This window comes from Rhamphochromis longiceps, linkage group LG11, assembly GCF_057381845.1.
Source record: "Rhamphochromis longiceps isolate RC_006_pf linkage group LG11, R_longiceps_female_GT1.1, whole genome shotgun sequence".
In the NCBI taxonomy this organism is placed as follows: domain Eukaryota; kingdom Metazoa; phylum Chordata; class Actinopteri; order Cichliformes; family Cichlidae; genus Rhamphochromis; species Rhamphochromis longiceps.
In genome coordinates this window covers 38,050,001-38,067,178 of record NC_140567.1, presented here as the reverse complement: position 1 = coordinate 38,067,178, position 17,178 = coordinate 38,050,001, and the positions used below count along the sequence as shown (strand labels likewise).

General features: G+C 42.5%; 2 protein-coding genes across 3 annotated transcripts in view; both read left to right on the top strand.

The window, feature by feature from the left end:
• Positions 1–623: 623 nt before the first annotated feature.
• Positions 624–12,531, top strand: LOC146659976 (uncharacterized). Its single transcript, XM_085423970.1, has 6 exons — positions 624–885; positions 2,080–2,454; positions 2,542–2,805; positions 4,405–4,489; positions 8,209–8,246; positions 8,503–12,531. The coding sequence occupies exons 1-6, from the start codon at positions 834–836 to the stop codon at positions 8,508–8,510; spliced, it is 822 nt and encodes a 273-aa protein (XP_085280096.1). The 5' UTR covers positions 624–833; the 3' UTR covers positions 8,511–12,531.
• Positions 12,532–12,643: 112 nt separating this feature from the next.
• The window catches only part of mtx1a (metaxin 1a), a 13,537-nt gene continuing 9,002 nt past the window's right edge, over positions 12,644–17,178 (top strand). For both annotated transcript variants that reach the window (XM_085423968.1, XM_085423967.1), the window contains exon 1: positions 12,644–12,787. In XM_085423968.1, the coding sequence (XP_085280094.1) occupies positions 12,707–12,787 (81 nt within the window). In that variant the 5' untranslated portion in view covers positions 12,644–12,706. The remainder of the gene's footprint in view (positions 12,788–17,178) is intronic.

Genomic DNA, 17,178 nt, shown 5'->3' with positions numbered 1-17,178 from the left:
CAATAATCAGATTTTAGCTTTAAAATGTAATTTTCATTAAAGAGCTTCTAAATGCTGTTAAATTAACCTTTACAGAAATATAAAAAGAAAAAACTAAAGAAGTGAAATAAAATCATGACGGAGACGCTGAAAATAAACCTGAAGAAGTAACCGCGATGACTTCATCCATCACATCTGTGTGTTCAAACACAAAAAAGCTCCTGTGTACAGGATCCTCGGTGCAGGTTAGATGAGAGAAAATCTACTGATCATAACAATCTTTATTTGTTTTGATGCAGCCAATGCAAAAAAATTAAGAGATAAAAATAATATGTCATGTATTCACGTTAACGCATTTCACTGGATAAACGTGTTAATTACCATCGTCAGTCGTCAGCTCTGACGATTGGTGCTGACACATGAAACCAACATCTGGAGCTTCTGCACATCAGGCTGGGACACTTCCTAGATTGTTTCAGTAGTTCATCGCTAACAATCTTCTTTCTTTGTGTCCACACTTGTTTTCAATGTTCAGCAGAGATTTCATGCAAATGATGAAACAGAGAACTTTGAATAAAACAAGAAACAAAGATTTTTACACAACGTTCTTGTTCTCTTTGTTGCATGTTGCAAATCTAATGAACATGAAACCCTCCTCCTGCAGCTCAGAGTGCTTTGGTCTCTGAGTTTCTGCAAACTGTTTCTATTTTTTAAATGAATCACGTGGTTTCAGGAAGTGACCATAAAAGAAACGACAGATTCACAAAGACAACTCTTCAGCCTCATTTCATCATCCAGCTCTTTACTCTCTGCTCGCTCCTCTGACTGCAGCAGAGCCTCAGCAGAAACTAAGGATGGCAGTTTGGGACAAACAGCTTCTGTGGAGCTTCATGTTCCTGCTGGCAGGTAAGACTGAAGTCTTATTTTGATCCTGTTTTAGTGACGATCAGTGGAAACAGGGTTCAGAGTTTTCCTTTGACTCGCTCGCTGCTGCTCTGCATCCAAATCCTGTTTAAAGGCACAAAAGCAGAAACCACATGTCAGAGATGTGAGTGTGAATGTAGAAGATCAATAAGTGATCGAGCAGCTGGAAGTGATCATTGTAGCCACCTTAAAGCTGCTGAGGGGAAATCAAAAGGAGAAGTTATTTTACGTTACTTTGTTTTCACACAAACATTTTGTAGCAGACTCATTATTTCTGACTGACGTCACATTTACTTGATAGAAAAACTTTACAGTTAATATTGTGCAGTCATTGATTTCATTATTGGCACTTATTTATTTTTTTATTTGCTCATGGATCTTCTCGTACCTCCTTCCTGAGATCGGTGCTGCTCGGCGCTGGGAACCTGGTGAACAGTCAGGCAGTTATTTGAGGAAGTTGTTGGGACACTCGAGTTCCTTCATTCTTCTTTTTTCCGGCCAACGTTTTCCTGCTTATCAGATGTGTTTCTGTCTTCATCTCTACAGTTTGTCTTATTTACTTATTTTGCATCGTATCAAAAACTCTTGTTAGAAAGTAGAGGAACTACCGTTGTTTGTGTGCTGGTGTCTAAAACTGGTTTTATGGAGTTTAAATTGTGGGTATTTTTGTTTTTCGAAACACCCTGTTTCAGTTTAATCAGTGTTTTCAATAAATTGCATGTTCAAAAAATGTTTTGTTTCACTCTCATTTCTCCTTGTTTCATGTTGAAGCTCGACCTGGAACCTTGTTAAGATCCAACCATGCAAAACATGATTTTTTGCCATTTTTCAAGTGATCTTAACCCTCTGATCTGGACTGCACGAAGCCTTTAATATCACAGTCGCCCTCTAGTGGCTTGCTGCAGTACAGGTGATGAGAAAATATAAAATACACAATTAGTAACCGCTAACTCATCAGTACCTGACTTTGTTCCTGTCAGTATAACAGCAGACACTACAGTATGGAAGCCCGTAGTGTCAAAAACCAGAAATTTTGAGAAAAGTAACTCGAAATTTGGAGTTATGTTCATAAAAAAAAGTTGTGTTGATAGTTTGTGTGCAACCATAACAACTACCCAGAATACCCTGCCATGATTCTTTGTTTAATCTGACCAGCTTTGTATATTTCACACACAGGTGCTGTGGCTCAAACTGTGGTCTATCCTTTCACGTCTACCTGTGCTGTCAGAGGGTCCACTGTCACCCTCCCCTGCACCTTCACACCTCGGAAGTCTTTCAGTGATGGTTGGAGAGAAGTTCCTCTAAAGATCGTCAGAGTCCGCTGGTGTAAGAACCATGTACTCTGTCAGGACACCGCTCCATCTGTGTATGACAGTAACTCAGCAAACATCGATCCTCGTTATCAATATCTGGGAGACAAGAAGACAAACTGCACTTTACAGATCAGAGATGTTCAGCAGAGAGACAACGCAAGCTTTCGCTTCAGGATGGAAGCTGATCGTCCTCGAGGACATTTTACTAACCAGACAGGAGTGAATGTCATGGTTGTTGGTGAGAACAAAAAATCTTAATTCTGCAAATAATCATTCATCATTAAGAATTAATAAGTGTGAAGTAATATGAACACTTTGATTTTAGATTCGTCTAAAATGAGAATAATCAGCTCCAGTGACGATAAAAAGTTGAGCAGAGGTGAAAACGTCACACTGCTCTGTGCTTCAGACTGCACTTTCCACCAACTGGAGGTCACCTGGTTCAAAGATGGCCACGCCCTCTCAGACACTGGCTCCTCTCTTGAGCTCGACAATGTGACTGCAGAGGATTCTGGGAGCTACACCTGTGCTCTGAAGAGCATCATGGAGACTCTCTCTGAGCCGTACAGCCTGCAGGTGGAGGCTGGAGGTTTGTTCAGTTTTCTGAAACCTTTTAAGACGTCATCAAACTGAGAACACAAACTCTACAGAGATGTGGGAGCGATCTCCGGCCACAATTTCAAACTGAAAAAAGAAGCTTTGAAAAGTTAGAAGATGCTTAAAATTAAATTGTTAAATTTAGCAAAACTGAAACAAAGACTGGTAAAGTGTTTTGATAGGATGAACCTCAAATTTGATTCTGTTTTTTGGTTTCAAGTAATTTTAAATGATAAACTTTGCCTTTTGTAAACGATGTTCTAAAAAATGATTACACACATTGGGAAATTATTTAAATACTGACACTTCTTCCACAGAGTCGCCTCACAGCTGTGACTTTATGAGCTACGTGGTGTTTGGCAGGAAGGAACCTCAAATACAAACAATAATAATAATAATAATAATAATAATCATTTTTGCAAAGATTCAAGTTTTGTTTTAACATATCAAAGGATTTTATGAGCCTCCAAAACTTATTGTGACTTTTGCAAACCCTTAAAAAAATAAAATCAGTTTTTCCCCCCAAACACAGACTTTCAGACACAAAAGGTGAAACATCTGAAGAATTCAAATGACTTGAATACAAATGAAAATGTATTTGTTGAGTCCTGCCGTGGTTTGTATGTTTCAGCAATGTTAGCCTGTTTTAAACATCACAGGTGGACTCACCTGTGCATCCTCTGTCCTCAGATGATCTAATGAGATCTGCAGCAGAATTAAAAAGCATGGCTACTGGATCTCAAGCACAGACACAGTTCTTTGCACACAAACGAAGACAGTTTATTTACAATATGGAACATGGTACAGTGAGTTGGGAGGGGCTCCAGTGAGAAGGGGGTAATCCACGCACACTCACTCCTCTTTAGCCGCAATCGCTCTAAAACTCCACTCACACCGCCACACACACGATAGGTCCGTAATCTGGTCCAGGAGGGGGATATCTACATACAGGCGAATACACACAGGGACTTCTTTAAAGAAGCCGAGAGCACGAACTCAGGAGACTCTGCGTTCCAGCGGAGAGCTGCTCTGTGCAACTGCCTTCAATAGTAGCTGGGGAATCAGCCAGAACAGCAGCAGGTGGTGACAATCACACAGGTGCGTGGGCCAAGCGCAAGAGCCCGTAACAAGCTCCGCCCAGGCAGAGGGGAGTGAGGGAGAGGGAAAGAAAGAAAAGAAAACCTCGTGCGAGCCAGCCAGAGACACGGGGACCATGTCCACTCTATTTATGTCCGAGTGGATGGATTCTTTTATCACTAGTTTTTCTATTTAGTCAATAAAGTTACAACATGTGAGTAAAACGTTTTTCTTTTTTCTTTTTTTTAGCAAAACACCACCTCGACAGCACCCAGTGACATTCTGTGAAAACTAAAGTTAGTAGAAACATGATCGGACGCTCAGGTCACTTCACTGACAGCACAAACTCATCACTCAGGATAAATTACATGCAGGATGAAAACTGACTTAAACATATATAAATACATAAAAACAGGTTGTTTCAAAGCTATATTTCTATCAGAGCTTTCTCACTTCCAACCCGTAACATACCGACAGTTTGTGCTGATTTCTACATATGTTTCTGTTTTCACAGCTGGTGGAAACCTTCCTCCGATACCTGGTGTGGTGTTTGTTGTCCTGCTGGTTGTGATCGCGCTCGTGCTCTTCATCGTCGAAAGGTACAAATCAGTCTGAGTTCCTCTTCAGCAGCAGCTGAAGGTGGCTGTGCTGAACCTGAGTTATATTACGTTTTAGTGATTTTACTTGTGTTCATGTAAAGTACACGTATGTAACATTACATCACCTGTGTGATTAACAGTATAACAGTAAAGCTTTCTCTGCCAACAAAGAGCTGAAGAGACGGACAGCTGAGCTTTGGTTCAGCAGCCTGTGTAAGTGTTAGCATCAAGCCCACAGCACAGGTGGAGGTCTGGGCCCTGTTTCAGGAAGCCGGTTTGGAAAACTCAGAGTGAAAAACGACACTCACGGTTGAGTAACCCCGAACTGTCCAACTCGGAATATTCCGTTTCAGAAAGGCTGATAACAATTAGTTCAGTCAACGCGGAGTTGCTTTAACCCCAAGTGAAGCGCGCGGACGAGGATACATAAAGCCCTGATAAGCGGAGCACAGATTAAGCGAGTCACCATGGAGACGGAGGGAAAGAAGGCGCGGTCAATGTATTTCACAGCGCTTGAGGCCGAAATTCTGATGGCAGCATATGCCGATAACATGCAAATTCCGCGGAAAAAAGTAACACAGCCACAGCTGCAAAAGAAAGGGAGCATGCATGGCAAAACATAGCCGACAGAGTCAATGCATGAGTGTTAATATAAACATTGATCTAGGGATTTCCACCCATTTAACACGTTATTTTATCATATGTTATTTTATTTGTTATTTTATACATTTTATTTTGTGATGTGATGTGAGCGCAGGTGCAACCCAACAGGCCCCAAACGTGCCTGGCAGCAAGTAAAAATGAAATATAAAAATATAGTCCAAACAGGTGAGGTGTAATTGTATTATGAGCCATAGTGCTTGGTCTGTTTGTCCCATGTAAATCAATTGCAGTTAGAGGCTACATTAATTTTCTTTCTGTAAGCACTTATTGAAATTATCTGAGCACATTACAAGTACATATTTGCTTACTCTGTATGCTCAAATGTGGCCCGTTATAGCCAACAGAAAAAAAGCGGAGGCCCGAAAAACAGGTGGGGGTCCTCCACCACCACCACTCACAGAGGCTGAGCAGTTGGCCCTCAGCCAAAACAGTGGGCGCCCTGTGGCCGAAGGCATCTCTGCGGGGACATCCTCTGAGTCAATAACCCCGCAAGACACAAGTGCCTACATAAGGGGTAAATTCAAAATAATACATGATGTGCATACATCCTTTCTTCACAGTCACCTTTGCAGTGCGACACATTCATTTGATAAACTTTTTACCATAATGAATTATTTTGTAGTGAAGTTATTTTCCGACTGATTTTGCCTTCCCTCAGTCTTGGTTGTCTTTGAGAGCATAATGACAATGAAGTGTAAGGTGCTTGGTATGTTTGTTAATTGCCATTTGGTCCCTTGTAAGTTATAAGTGACCTGTATAAACCTCATATTCTATCAGTTGATGGTGATGGTGTACTGCATCTGGTGCAGCCTCCTGTTGAGCCAGACCAACATGCAGTTGTGAGTAATACTCCACAGATTATATGAGTTTACAGTAGAACAGCAATGTTGTTTATTTCTTTACTGCAGGAAAATAATGAAGAAACATTGACAGCTGTTACAGAGGAGGAAGCAACAGAGACACTTTATGAGGTTTACATCTTTTAATACTTTGTGTACAGGAAATACAGGCGACCAATAAAGCCAGTTGAACAAAAAATCTGTTTATTCTTCTTTCAACATGTTGAGGTGATGGGTCAAAGGAAATGATTGTGACATATGGTGTCTCTGACTGCTCTTCCATCTTGTATGTCCGTGGGAGGGTCAGGATGTTCATGGTTTGGATCACTGCTGATGTTTGGTTCAGAAGGACAGTGTTCTCCTCTAATTGTGGCAATGTTGTGAAGAATCACACATGCCACAATAATGTCACATGCCCTTTCTGGGGTGACCCTGAGTCTTTGCAGGCACTGGAACCGGGCCTTAAGCATTCCGATAGTCATTTCAATTCTGGCTCTTGTCCTGCAATTAGCCAGATTATATCGCTGCTGTGGGCCCGGTTCAGGGTCAGGGTAAGGGGTAAGCAAATAGGGTAAACATGGATACCCCCTATCACCAAGCAAGTAGCCAGTGAACTCTCCTAAGACAGAAGGATACACTTCAGTTCAAATGTCCCTGAAGCAATTGGTCTTTATATATTTTAAAGTATTCTCAACTCACCATGTCCAAATTTTGTGCTCAGTGTACATTCACGGAATATTTGTGAGTCATGGACAGAGCCTGGCCACTTGGCTTCCACATTTGTGATAATGTTGGCAGCATCACATATGATCTTCACAGTGCAGAGAACACAAATTAGCATCCATTACTATAATGAAATAATTTGTTAGTTTGAAATGCTACAGGGAACTATGTACCTGCACATTAATGCTGTGGAAAGACTTCCTGTTCACATAGTCTCCTTCATTTACTGAAGGAGCAATGATTGGAATGTGAGTGCCATCTATACAGCCAATCACGCCTGGGAACCCTGAAAATAAATGTGCAATTTAAGTAGTAGTCCAAGTATCACCACATCATACATTAAGTTTTGGTCATCCTGATACCTGCAATTTTGTGGCATCCCTCTTTGATAAATCTTGTGGGTCTGTGACCGGGGAACACCACAGACGAGTACAGGAGACGTTTCAGTGCAACTGTAACATTCCTGACTGCCCGACAGACGGTAGCCTTGGAAACGTGCTCAGCGTCACCAATATTATACAGAAAGCTCCCGTTTGCAAGAAACCGAAGTGCAATACAAATAATATGCAATGAACTGAGAGCATGTCCGCGATGTGTCACATGCGTAATATATGGCCTGAGGATGTTATCCAAATAAATTATAGATTGTGCTGAGAAACGGTAACGTTCGCACAGAAAATCATCAGGAAATGATAAAATGTCCAAACGCGCTCTGATCACTCTCTCCCGGCGGAGAGCTCTGCGGAGAATTTGGGCTTCACGATCTACTGGCTCTTCAAGGAAGTGGCACGCCATGTCCGACACTTCCTACTGTCAGGTTTCCGACAAAGGGGCGGAGACAGTCAGGGTTAGTTGTAGTAAACCTGCTAGGGGGCAGGTTAGCTTCACGGAGTGTGTCGTCATAGTGACTCACTCAGGCTGCAGCTGAACTCGCTTTGTGAAACCGAAAACCCAGAGTTTTCGTTAACTCAGGGTATACTTACTCAGTTTTTCCACTAAACCGGCTTCCTGAAACAGGGCCCTGATGTCAGGAAACAGAAATGATCTGAAGTACAAATGTGAAATCAGCCTCCGTCTCTCACGCCTCGTGTATATATGTGCGTTGACTCGTCTGCCCTGAACCTCCCACAGCTCCCTCACCTAAACAGAGCATTTCCTGCTGTTTCTTACATGATAAAACACATGTGGGGGAAATATCTCAATTCCATCGTCACACCTGTGAAAACAATTTTACATCAAATCATTTTTCATACTCAGATCTCACAAATACACAGTAACACCCAACACGCTTCACTTTCTCAGTTTGTGGGTTTGTTTAACTGATTCTTACTGTTTATTCTTTTAAACACTTAATGATTTTGTTAAATATGTTCACAGCATATTATGAATAATTATAACCTTAACCCTGACTCACATGTCATCCTTCTTTATCCACATGTTTGTTTTCTTTGTAGTTTTTGATATTTGATTGTAAAATCAGTCATATTGTTACAGGAGGCTGAGAGCAGCAGAGGGTCAGAGAGCTGCTGAAGGTGAGTTACTGATGGGAGGAACTGTTTAACACACTTTACCCCTTTTATTGAGGATAATGGGATGGATTAAGATATATTTATAATGTGATGACTTGGTAAGAATAATAAGCAGACGATGCAGTAGGCTAAGTGGGGTGAGATGACGTCTAATGGGAGAAAGAAGAAGAGATCAGTGATTCCTTTACGGAGCAAACTAACAGCCATCTTCCTGTGTTTCTGTCCTCTTCACTGTTTTCACATCTGTCTGTGGTTTCAGCTTCCTGATAACGTCTACAGCAGCGTTCAAGAACAACACGACCAACAGGAAACTACAGTCGGCTACACCTGTGTCCAGCTCACACAGGAGAAATAGAATAGAATAGAATAGAATAGAATAGGTCTTTAAAGTCATTGCTTCAGTTTCAGTTTCAGTTTTATTTGTCATATGCAAGTTAGCCCAGGGTCAACATTGCAATGAATTGTGTTTGACGAGCAGCAGTCACTCAGCAGCATGATACAGTAGGAGAAAATATAATAAAAAAGAAATTAGAAAAATAGTAAGGAGCAACTATTAGAGAGACGTGGTAAAAGAGAAAAGATGACTAAATATGTATCTATAAATATAAATATATGTACACTAGTGATTTTCAAGAAAATCTTGAAAAGAAATATGACGGAGGGCAGATGGGACATTGCACAGGAATGAGCAGCAGAAAATTACAGTATCGCACTTTTAAATATAAATATCAATAACAATAAAGTGAAGTGACCAGTGCAGATTATACAGAGTACTTGTGAAGCTGCAGGGTAGCTTCGGAGTGCGTCCTGTGGTGTGTGTGTGTTTAAGTGTTGTGGTTGAGGTGTCGTGTGGCTTGGTGGTAAAAACTGTTTTTGAGTCTTGTAGTCCGAGCAGACAGGCTCGATGTGCTGGGTGGCTGTGGTCCTTGATGATGCTGTGTGCTTTACGGAGGCATCGCTGGAGATAAATGTCCTGAATGGCAGGAAGCCTCGTGCCAGTGATGTGCTCTGCTGCCTTCACCCTCTGTAGTGATTTACGGCTGCTGGCAGAGCAGCTTCTGTACCAAACTGTGATGCAGCTCGTCAGCAAGCTCTCGATCGCACACCTGTAGAAATTTGAGGTGATGTTGGAGTTCATGCCAAACTTCCTCAGCCTCCTCAGGAAGTAAAGCCGCTGTACATGTACAATGAAACGATATGTGGCTGAGTGTGCAAGAGTAAAAAATAAATATCTAAATAGTAAAGACTGCAGGAATTGGGGGTCTTTCCCCGTCTCCCTTGCTATCTCTTACAGTGGAAAAAGAGACAAAAGACTCCCCCCCCCCCCCCCCACTCCTTTGTGTGTGGATGCTTCCCTCCAACTTCCTGAGATACCATCTGTCAACAGTAAGTGTGAGAGACATGCTAAGGCTACGTCCACACGAGCCCGGATAAATTTGAAAACGTCGTTTTAGTCTGAAAACGCTCTGCGTCCACACCATCGTTTTCAGCCGTTTCCACAGAGTTAGCACAGAGGCTACGTCCACACGTACGCGGGTATTTTTGAAAATGCAGATTTTTCTACGCGTTTGCACCTTTCGTCCACGTGTAAACAGCTTTTTCGGCCAATGAAAACAGAGATTTTTAAAAACGCAGTTTTTGTGTTTATGTGTGGACGAGGAAAACGGAGAAAACGCAGCGTCAAAGGTGTGCGCCACGTTATTGTTTCGGTGAAATGAATTTCTACAATGATGGACTTAGACAAAATACTGTTGCTGTTCATTTTACTCTCTGCATTGTTTAAATGCTTACAAACACACACAGTTACTGTCGCTCTACACAGAGGACTCAGTCCTGCTTTTATGCGCCATCTTTAGAGAAAAAGAAGAAAAAAAAGGGAATAAACAGCAAACAGAGGAGATGTTTACAGTCTAGAGGAATATAGACATAAATAAGAGAAAGGCAGCCAATGGAGACACACGTGTTTGAGAGCAGTGCAAAGACAGGGCTGAGTATAGAGTCTGGGAGTGTCCTGTGACCATGGCTCAGATTGGTGAGGTGGGTGGGCAGGATGGGGTGTGGGGGGAAGGAGCTGTTAGTGAGTCTGGAGGTGTCAAACAGTTGGTGGGCGGGGTTTGAGGGTTCAGCTGTGATGGCCCTGGTTTACCTGAGACAGGAGGATCTGACGATGACCTCTGGGGGGACAAAGATGATTGGACAGATTGAGGCCAGTTGGTGAGGAAGTGTCTGATCCAGGAGCTGGGGGGTCTAAAGGCGTTCCAGTTTGGTGGTGAGGCTGTCTGAGACGATGGCGTTGAACGCTGAGCCGTAGTCACCTCTCACAGAGACCAGAGGAGGAGCTGCAGGAAGCTCCAGTCTGACTTTCATAACGCAGCTCGTTGATCATTGTGGCCGAACTACTGAAAGCATTTACAAAACTAAAGATTTGCCTCCAAATAAAAGAAAATATCTTTGTGGACTCTCTCAGCACAGATCGTGTTTATATTAACGTGAATAATTCAGACATGATCATGTTAGAAATATTAACTGGTTAGAAAGCCTGAGTGTGTTTTTGTGGCCTCACACTCTTTATAAGGGAAATAAGTATTGCATTATTTGTCATTAGTTACTTTGTTGCTGTGTTAAATGTGGTGTTGTGTAATGAAATGAATGAATAATTCCGTTATGGGTTCCTATCTCGAGTTAAGAAACATCCATATCGACCACCTGACTTCTCATTTTAATCTGCTCCGAGTTCTGATTGAGGAAGATTTAGTTGTGCAACATTTGAGCTTTAGAGTGGAAGCTGCTGAAAACCAACAACGCCACAGTTTCCCCACTCGAGACGCAGCAGAGGACGTTTCCTTCATCCTGTTGTTTCACACAGCACACGATGAAAGACGGCAGCTTGTGTTTACAGTGAGAGACTGATTGTTGAACTGTCGATCGGTAAAAAATCAAACGCATGAACACGTCTACTTTCATTTCTACATCGTAAAATTAATCCAAAATAAAATAAGATGGGATTGTGTCACTAAATTAATGAAATAAAGATTAAAATAAAGGCCAGGGTTGCCAAGGCTGTATCACTTTGACTCATCACTGCTTTAAATAAAGGTTGGTTCTACACTGGATCAGTTGAAAGGTCACTCTGCTCTCCCGTGATTGGCTGGTTTTTGTCCGGTAACTGTTGATGCTCTGGACTTTCTTAAAGGTGGTTCAGGAGTGAAACAGCTGAGTTGTGGACTCTGTCTGAGTGTCCTGCTTCATGTTTTCTAAGAATAAATAAATAACTGTATTTATCTGACCTCCTGCTGTGAACGCCTGCTGAGTTTTCCAGGGTGCTAACATGACCTCACCCGCACTCTAAAATTTCTCCTGCACTGAGGCAGCTCTGCATAGCTGGAGTTGAATTTGGTGACAGCAGGTTTACAAACAAAGTGATCAGGAATATTTTGATAAACGAAATTTGCCCTAATCCGGTTAAAAGAAATTATATCCTTAAAGAATTTGAGACCATGGAGGTTAAGGCGATAAGAAAAAAGTATATTTCACTTCCTCTTTCCCCTAAAGTAAAAGAGGTTCACTTTAAAATCATTAATGAGGTTTATCCAACCAATGAATTCTTAAGACGGAAATTTAATTTAGATGTGAACGCCTGCACATTTTGTGAAAATGATATTGAAAGTCTGGATCACTTGTTTTTCAACTGTGAATCAGTGCACTCCTTCTGGACTGACATGTGGAGCTGGCTACAGTCCAGGAGAATTCAGTTACCACATTTGACGGTGACAGTAATAAAATTTGGAATACTTGCTGAGAATGCAGATTTTGACCTGTTGATTAGGACGTTTTTGTTAATGGGAAAATTTTTTATTCACAAATGCAGATACTTTAAAGCTAAACCTTGTATAAACAGATGGCTGAATGACTTTAGACTCTGGGCTAAATCGCTGAAACTTGTGAATAACAAGAAAGCCCATAAACTTGTTGTTTTATTTAAAGAGTTTAACCTATGTTAAAAAAAAAAACTCCCTATTTTATAATCACGACTGCCCTTTTTTTGCACGTTAGTTTTTGCCTTTGGTTCGAATCCTTCAATGACTGTTCTTTCTTTTTGTGCTAACTCTTTTAACTTTGTGCTTATTGTTGTTGTTTTTGGTTTTTTTGTTCGTTTTGTTTGTTTGTTTGTTTTGCTATAATGCTCAACCGAGGATGTAACATAATCGGATTAATGATGGTGCCTTGTATGTTATACTGTTGTTTGTAAATAAAGTTTAATTAAAAAAAAACAAAAAAAAACATGACCTCACCCTGAGTTTTGCTAGTGGTGCTGATGATAAGTACTTGTTCTTCTCTACGGATTACTTCTCTGGATCGAAAAATAAAACATTTTATTAATCCTTTTACTTTGAAATGCGTTTTTACAAAAGACTTCATTTGATAGCTACTTCCGGTGTGAGAGGTCACCATCCGGGGTGAAGATGGCGGCGCCCGATGAGTTGTTTTGCTGGGAAGGAGACTGGGGTTTGCCGTCGGTCAGTACCGACTGCCTGGTGGTTCTGGTGAGTGTCCGCTAACACCGGGCCCGGTCCCGGCTCTGTGCACGGGCGCGTTCACGCTCAGGGGCGTGGGCCGGCTCTGTGCTAACGGCTGCTAATGCTAACGCCTCAGTAAGCGTGCGTTAGCGAGGTTTCATCATAAAACTGCCGGCTGCACGGAGCGTGATCGATTACTCACGTAAACGGTAAAGTGATGACTCCACAACCAGACTGCAATAAACCGACTTTAGGCGGAAACGGAGTTTTTCTTTCATTTGTTCTCAAAATAAGTAAGCTTGATGTCCATGTGGCTCAGCTGGAGGTGAAACGGGAAGTTTTCTGACCGATCAGCGGTAACATAATAACAATATTCAACAATGATTGGCATGGTTCCTCTCGGCTCCTGTAGAGGTGGACGGATCGATCCAAGTATCGATAGTGTCGATACTAAAGCTGGTATTGGTGTCGGCTCGATAGTAGTGCGATAGGATCGATACTTTGTTTCTATCTGCTAAGTTTAATGTAAGTAGATCTCATAAATCATAGCACACTGCTCTCTTGTACATCATCTGCGTTCATGAGTTAAAAGTATTGGTATCAGCAGTACTGGCTCTTTATCTACTCGGCATCTACATTTGCAGTATCACACAGCACTAGCTCGCCGTGGAGCTTTGGAAGGTGGAAATGCTCCACGTTCAGTCTGGAGCTGATCTGATTAAAACATGAATTTCATGTTTCATGAAGCAGTGCTTCTGGTTGATGTGCAGGAAAGTCTGACTCCATGGAGGACTTTGGATTTTGTGTGTTGGGTCTTTTCCTTCTGTGGTGTTTTGAATGACAGCAGGGTCTGTTTTTGTTGTGTGACAGTGAGTTTTAGAGCGCAGTGATGAGCAGAAAAAACGGCCGATCGTTCTATCGTTCCGTTTGGAGTTGTGCCTGTGTGCTGACTGAAGCCAGATCTCTGGCTCGCATCCTCATGAAGAAGGATGATGGTGGAAACCAGCTCTTTCAGTGCCGGCTGTAGTGACTCCAGCTCACCTGTAGGAAGTGAAGTACAGCTCAGATGAAAAAAGCTTCTGATGATTAATACAGTAAAAATCTTTCTCATTCATACCCTCAAAATTAGATTATGATGTTTCATTTGCAGTAATTATATTTCTGATGCTATGGACAAAAATGATGTTTATTCATATGTGGGTCACATCACCAGCTCCTCATTTCTCACAGTTGCTCCCTTTTTTTGATGCTAAATCACCATCAGAGGCCGACGTGGCTTTTGTCCCAGGATCGTCTCGCTGTTGCGTGTCCTAGAGAACTTGAGCACAAGGCGTTGCTACAGCAGTAACAGATATTTTGATATCACATAAAAATTAATTGTGGACGATCTGACATGACACAGCTGTACAAGTCCCTAAATGTTCTATTTCTTCAGTCAGCAGAGCAGTGTTGTTACAGGCCTAACAGGACCTGCTGTGATTTTGCTCCAGTGGGCATGTCTCACCCTCCTGCTTTGGTCCTGAGCCCAGAGAGAGAGGGCAGAGCTGCAGTGCTGCGTGCCATGGTTCCTGCAGTGTGACTGTTTACTCGTCCTCAGTGGACGGGAGGAAGAACTGCCTGTTATTTTAAGCTTTCTACTGTTATCTAATCTATTTTTTATTACACACTGTATTCAGAGTCCAGATGTAATAATCCATCCATCTGTTTTCTTTGCCTTTAATTAATAATATAATATTAATAAATTAATTCTAAATCTGTCTCTTACCAAATAGTCATTGACCTGTAGTTCCTTATATGACCACCAGATGGCACCAGAGGTTCTTTTATCGACACGTTCGTCAGACATCAGCCTCAGTTTCAGTTTTACATCAGTCTAGTGGTTCAAATGTGTTTTTAAAAGTGCTTTAAGTCGCTGTGTGTATTAAGCTGCACTTTGTGCTGCTGGTGTAAGGGCGAGCACAGCTGGTGATGTAACGGGGAAGCATTGGCTGTTTCATGACTGTGTCCCTGAAAAGTTTTATCTTCTGAATTGAGAAACACCCAAACGTCTCCATAATTCCATCTGGACACGCCTCAGTGCCTCACAAAGGAGGCGCTCAGGAGGAGTCCTGGTCAGAAGCTGGAACCGTCCCCCTCTGAGCTCCTCCCACCTGACCAGCTCCTTACCCTGTGTCCTGATGGTGCAGGCATTCACCAGCAGACGCAAACAGTCACACTGCTGAGCGAAAAACTAAACTTATGGACAGTGCAAAAATGTCTTCTTGCCTTTTTGTAGACATATTTTCTTTTCTTATGTTTTATAATCAGCAGCAGCAGCCCTGTGTGCGCAGCCCTGTGTGCGCAGCCGTGTGTGTGCGCAGCAGTGTGCTGCTGCTAATGCACTTGCACTTGTCTTCATTTTAAACAGCAGAACTGCGTCATCCACAAAGGCAAAGAAACGAGTCTGTTCTGTAGGAGCAGAGCTGTGACTTTCTACCGTCCTATAAAAGCAGCTTCCCTCATCATTCATTCAGTTCATGCTTAAAAACGGGGACTTGTCCTTTAAGTGGAGGCATTAGGTGTAGTTAAAGACTCGCGACCACCCAGAATGCTTTGTGGCTGCAGAGTTTCCATTACTGCCGTGGTCCAGAGACTCTGGTGACAGTGTGGGTACGATGATCCCCGCCTGCAGACTGCGCTGAGGGCCTCAGAGCTCTGCTGAGTGATTAAAGCTGATTGAAACATGTTTGTGTTGGACTGAAATCACACAGCAGAGCAGCAGTGCATGCTGGGTAATGACGGGCTCCTCAGCAGCGGTTGGAAAACACTAATGTGTCACTGCTGCTGTTTTTCCAAACCACCGGAGAAATGTGAATCCACCACTGCACTTTACACTCAATCAGAGCTTTCTTGGTTTTCTTATTGTGGTCTCAGCAGATAGGAGGCGGAGCTTCAGCCATCCACACAGGTGAAGTGAAAGACTTTCAGCACTTCATCGTGACAAATGATGTCTTCCTGTTGTGTGTTTTCTTTTAAGCGTCTCTCAGTCCGAGTTGTTATCTCAGCGTCCAGCTGTGACCCCGGCGCTCGCAGCCTGTTCTTAACCGAGGTCACGAACAGGCTGCATTTATTCAGATTAAACACATTTATCACCATTTTTATTTGTGATGTCGTTTTGCTCACATTCAGCTTCTATCATTTGTGAGATGCAGTGTTATGAAGCGTTTGGTTTTACTGGGAGTCATGAGGACTCTTTCCCTTTGTTTCTGCATGTAACTGTTTAGCAGAGGAGTGGACGACACTCTTCTGTTTTCAGCACATCCAGCGCGTCCATCGCGCCTGGAGAGTGACTGTGCAGCCCGTGTTACTGAGATCAGCTCACGCTCTGCCACAGCTGCGTGGAACAAACAGCTCCACTTTCATCGTCCTCTGACTTCACTGCTGCACATTTATGGGGAAATTCTTCCTCATTTTTTCTGGTTGTAAAAGCAGAACGAGGCTCTCGACTCTGAGCGAAGCTTTTATTCTTTCTTTCCAGAAGAATTGAGTCACCTCCAGCTTTTACTGTAAGAGCAGTCGGTCCCAATCCCCCGCTGCTCATTACTAATTATCCTCTGACTGTTACAGTAGTTTTTTTTAAATTGCAGGCAATTGACAAAAGACAGAGAACATAAAAAACCATTGTGTGATGTTACATTTTGGTTATTTTCAATCATAACTGCATATTTTTGAGGCAAAACACTCCAGGAAAACATGAAGTTCTATGAACACAAATGCACTAATAACGATCACCAATATACTCGGGGAAATATCGGTCCGTTTCTTGTATCCAGCATTACGCGCCTCTTGTTTTTCACAGCTTCCCAACTTTTTATAAACCTTTTAATATTCAGGGAATCCAGCTTCCAAGTTTGGCCACGCCCACCTTTAGAGGAATGTGTGGGCATAGTAATTCAAAAACTCTTCGTGTGAGTGGGACCTTGTTATAAGGTTGTTTTTGTTTCTGTCTGGCAGAAATAATTGGGTCAGTGATTTTCTGACTGAAGAGAGGAACAGAGAGGCTTCAGGAAGCTTTCAGGTGTTTGTCTTACAGCAGCTCTTTGAGCCTCGGGTCAGCAGGTCTCCGGATAATGAGCGTCCTCGTCCTCGGTGACTGACGGTTCTCTCGGTCTGCAGCTTTGTTTTCAGAGGTTTTCTGGTCCCAACTCTGGAAAGTCTGATCTGATCGTAACATCGGGGCTGTAGTTTCTGCTGAACGAGTCCTTGAACTCGTCTGAGTTTCCCGTGAAGACATCATGTCAGTGTGGTCTGAGTGGGTTTGCTCAGGCTGCCTGCTTGGCTCCACACATGGAAATGTTGCTCAGTCCAACACTGCGGTTCAGACTGAAATGTCTCAACGACCGTCGGATGGATTGTGATGAAATCAGGTCCAGACGGTC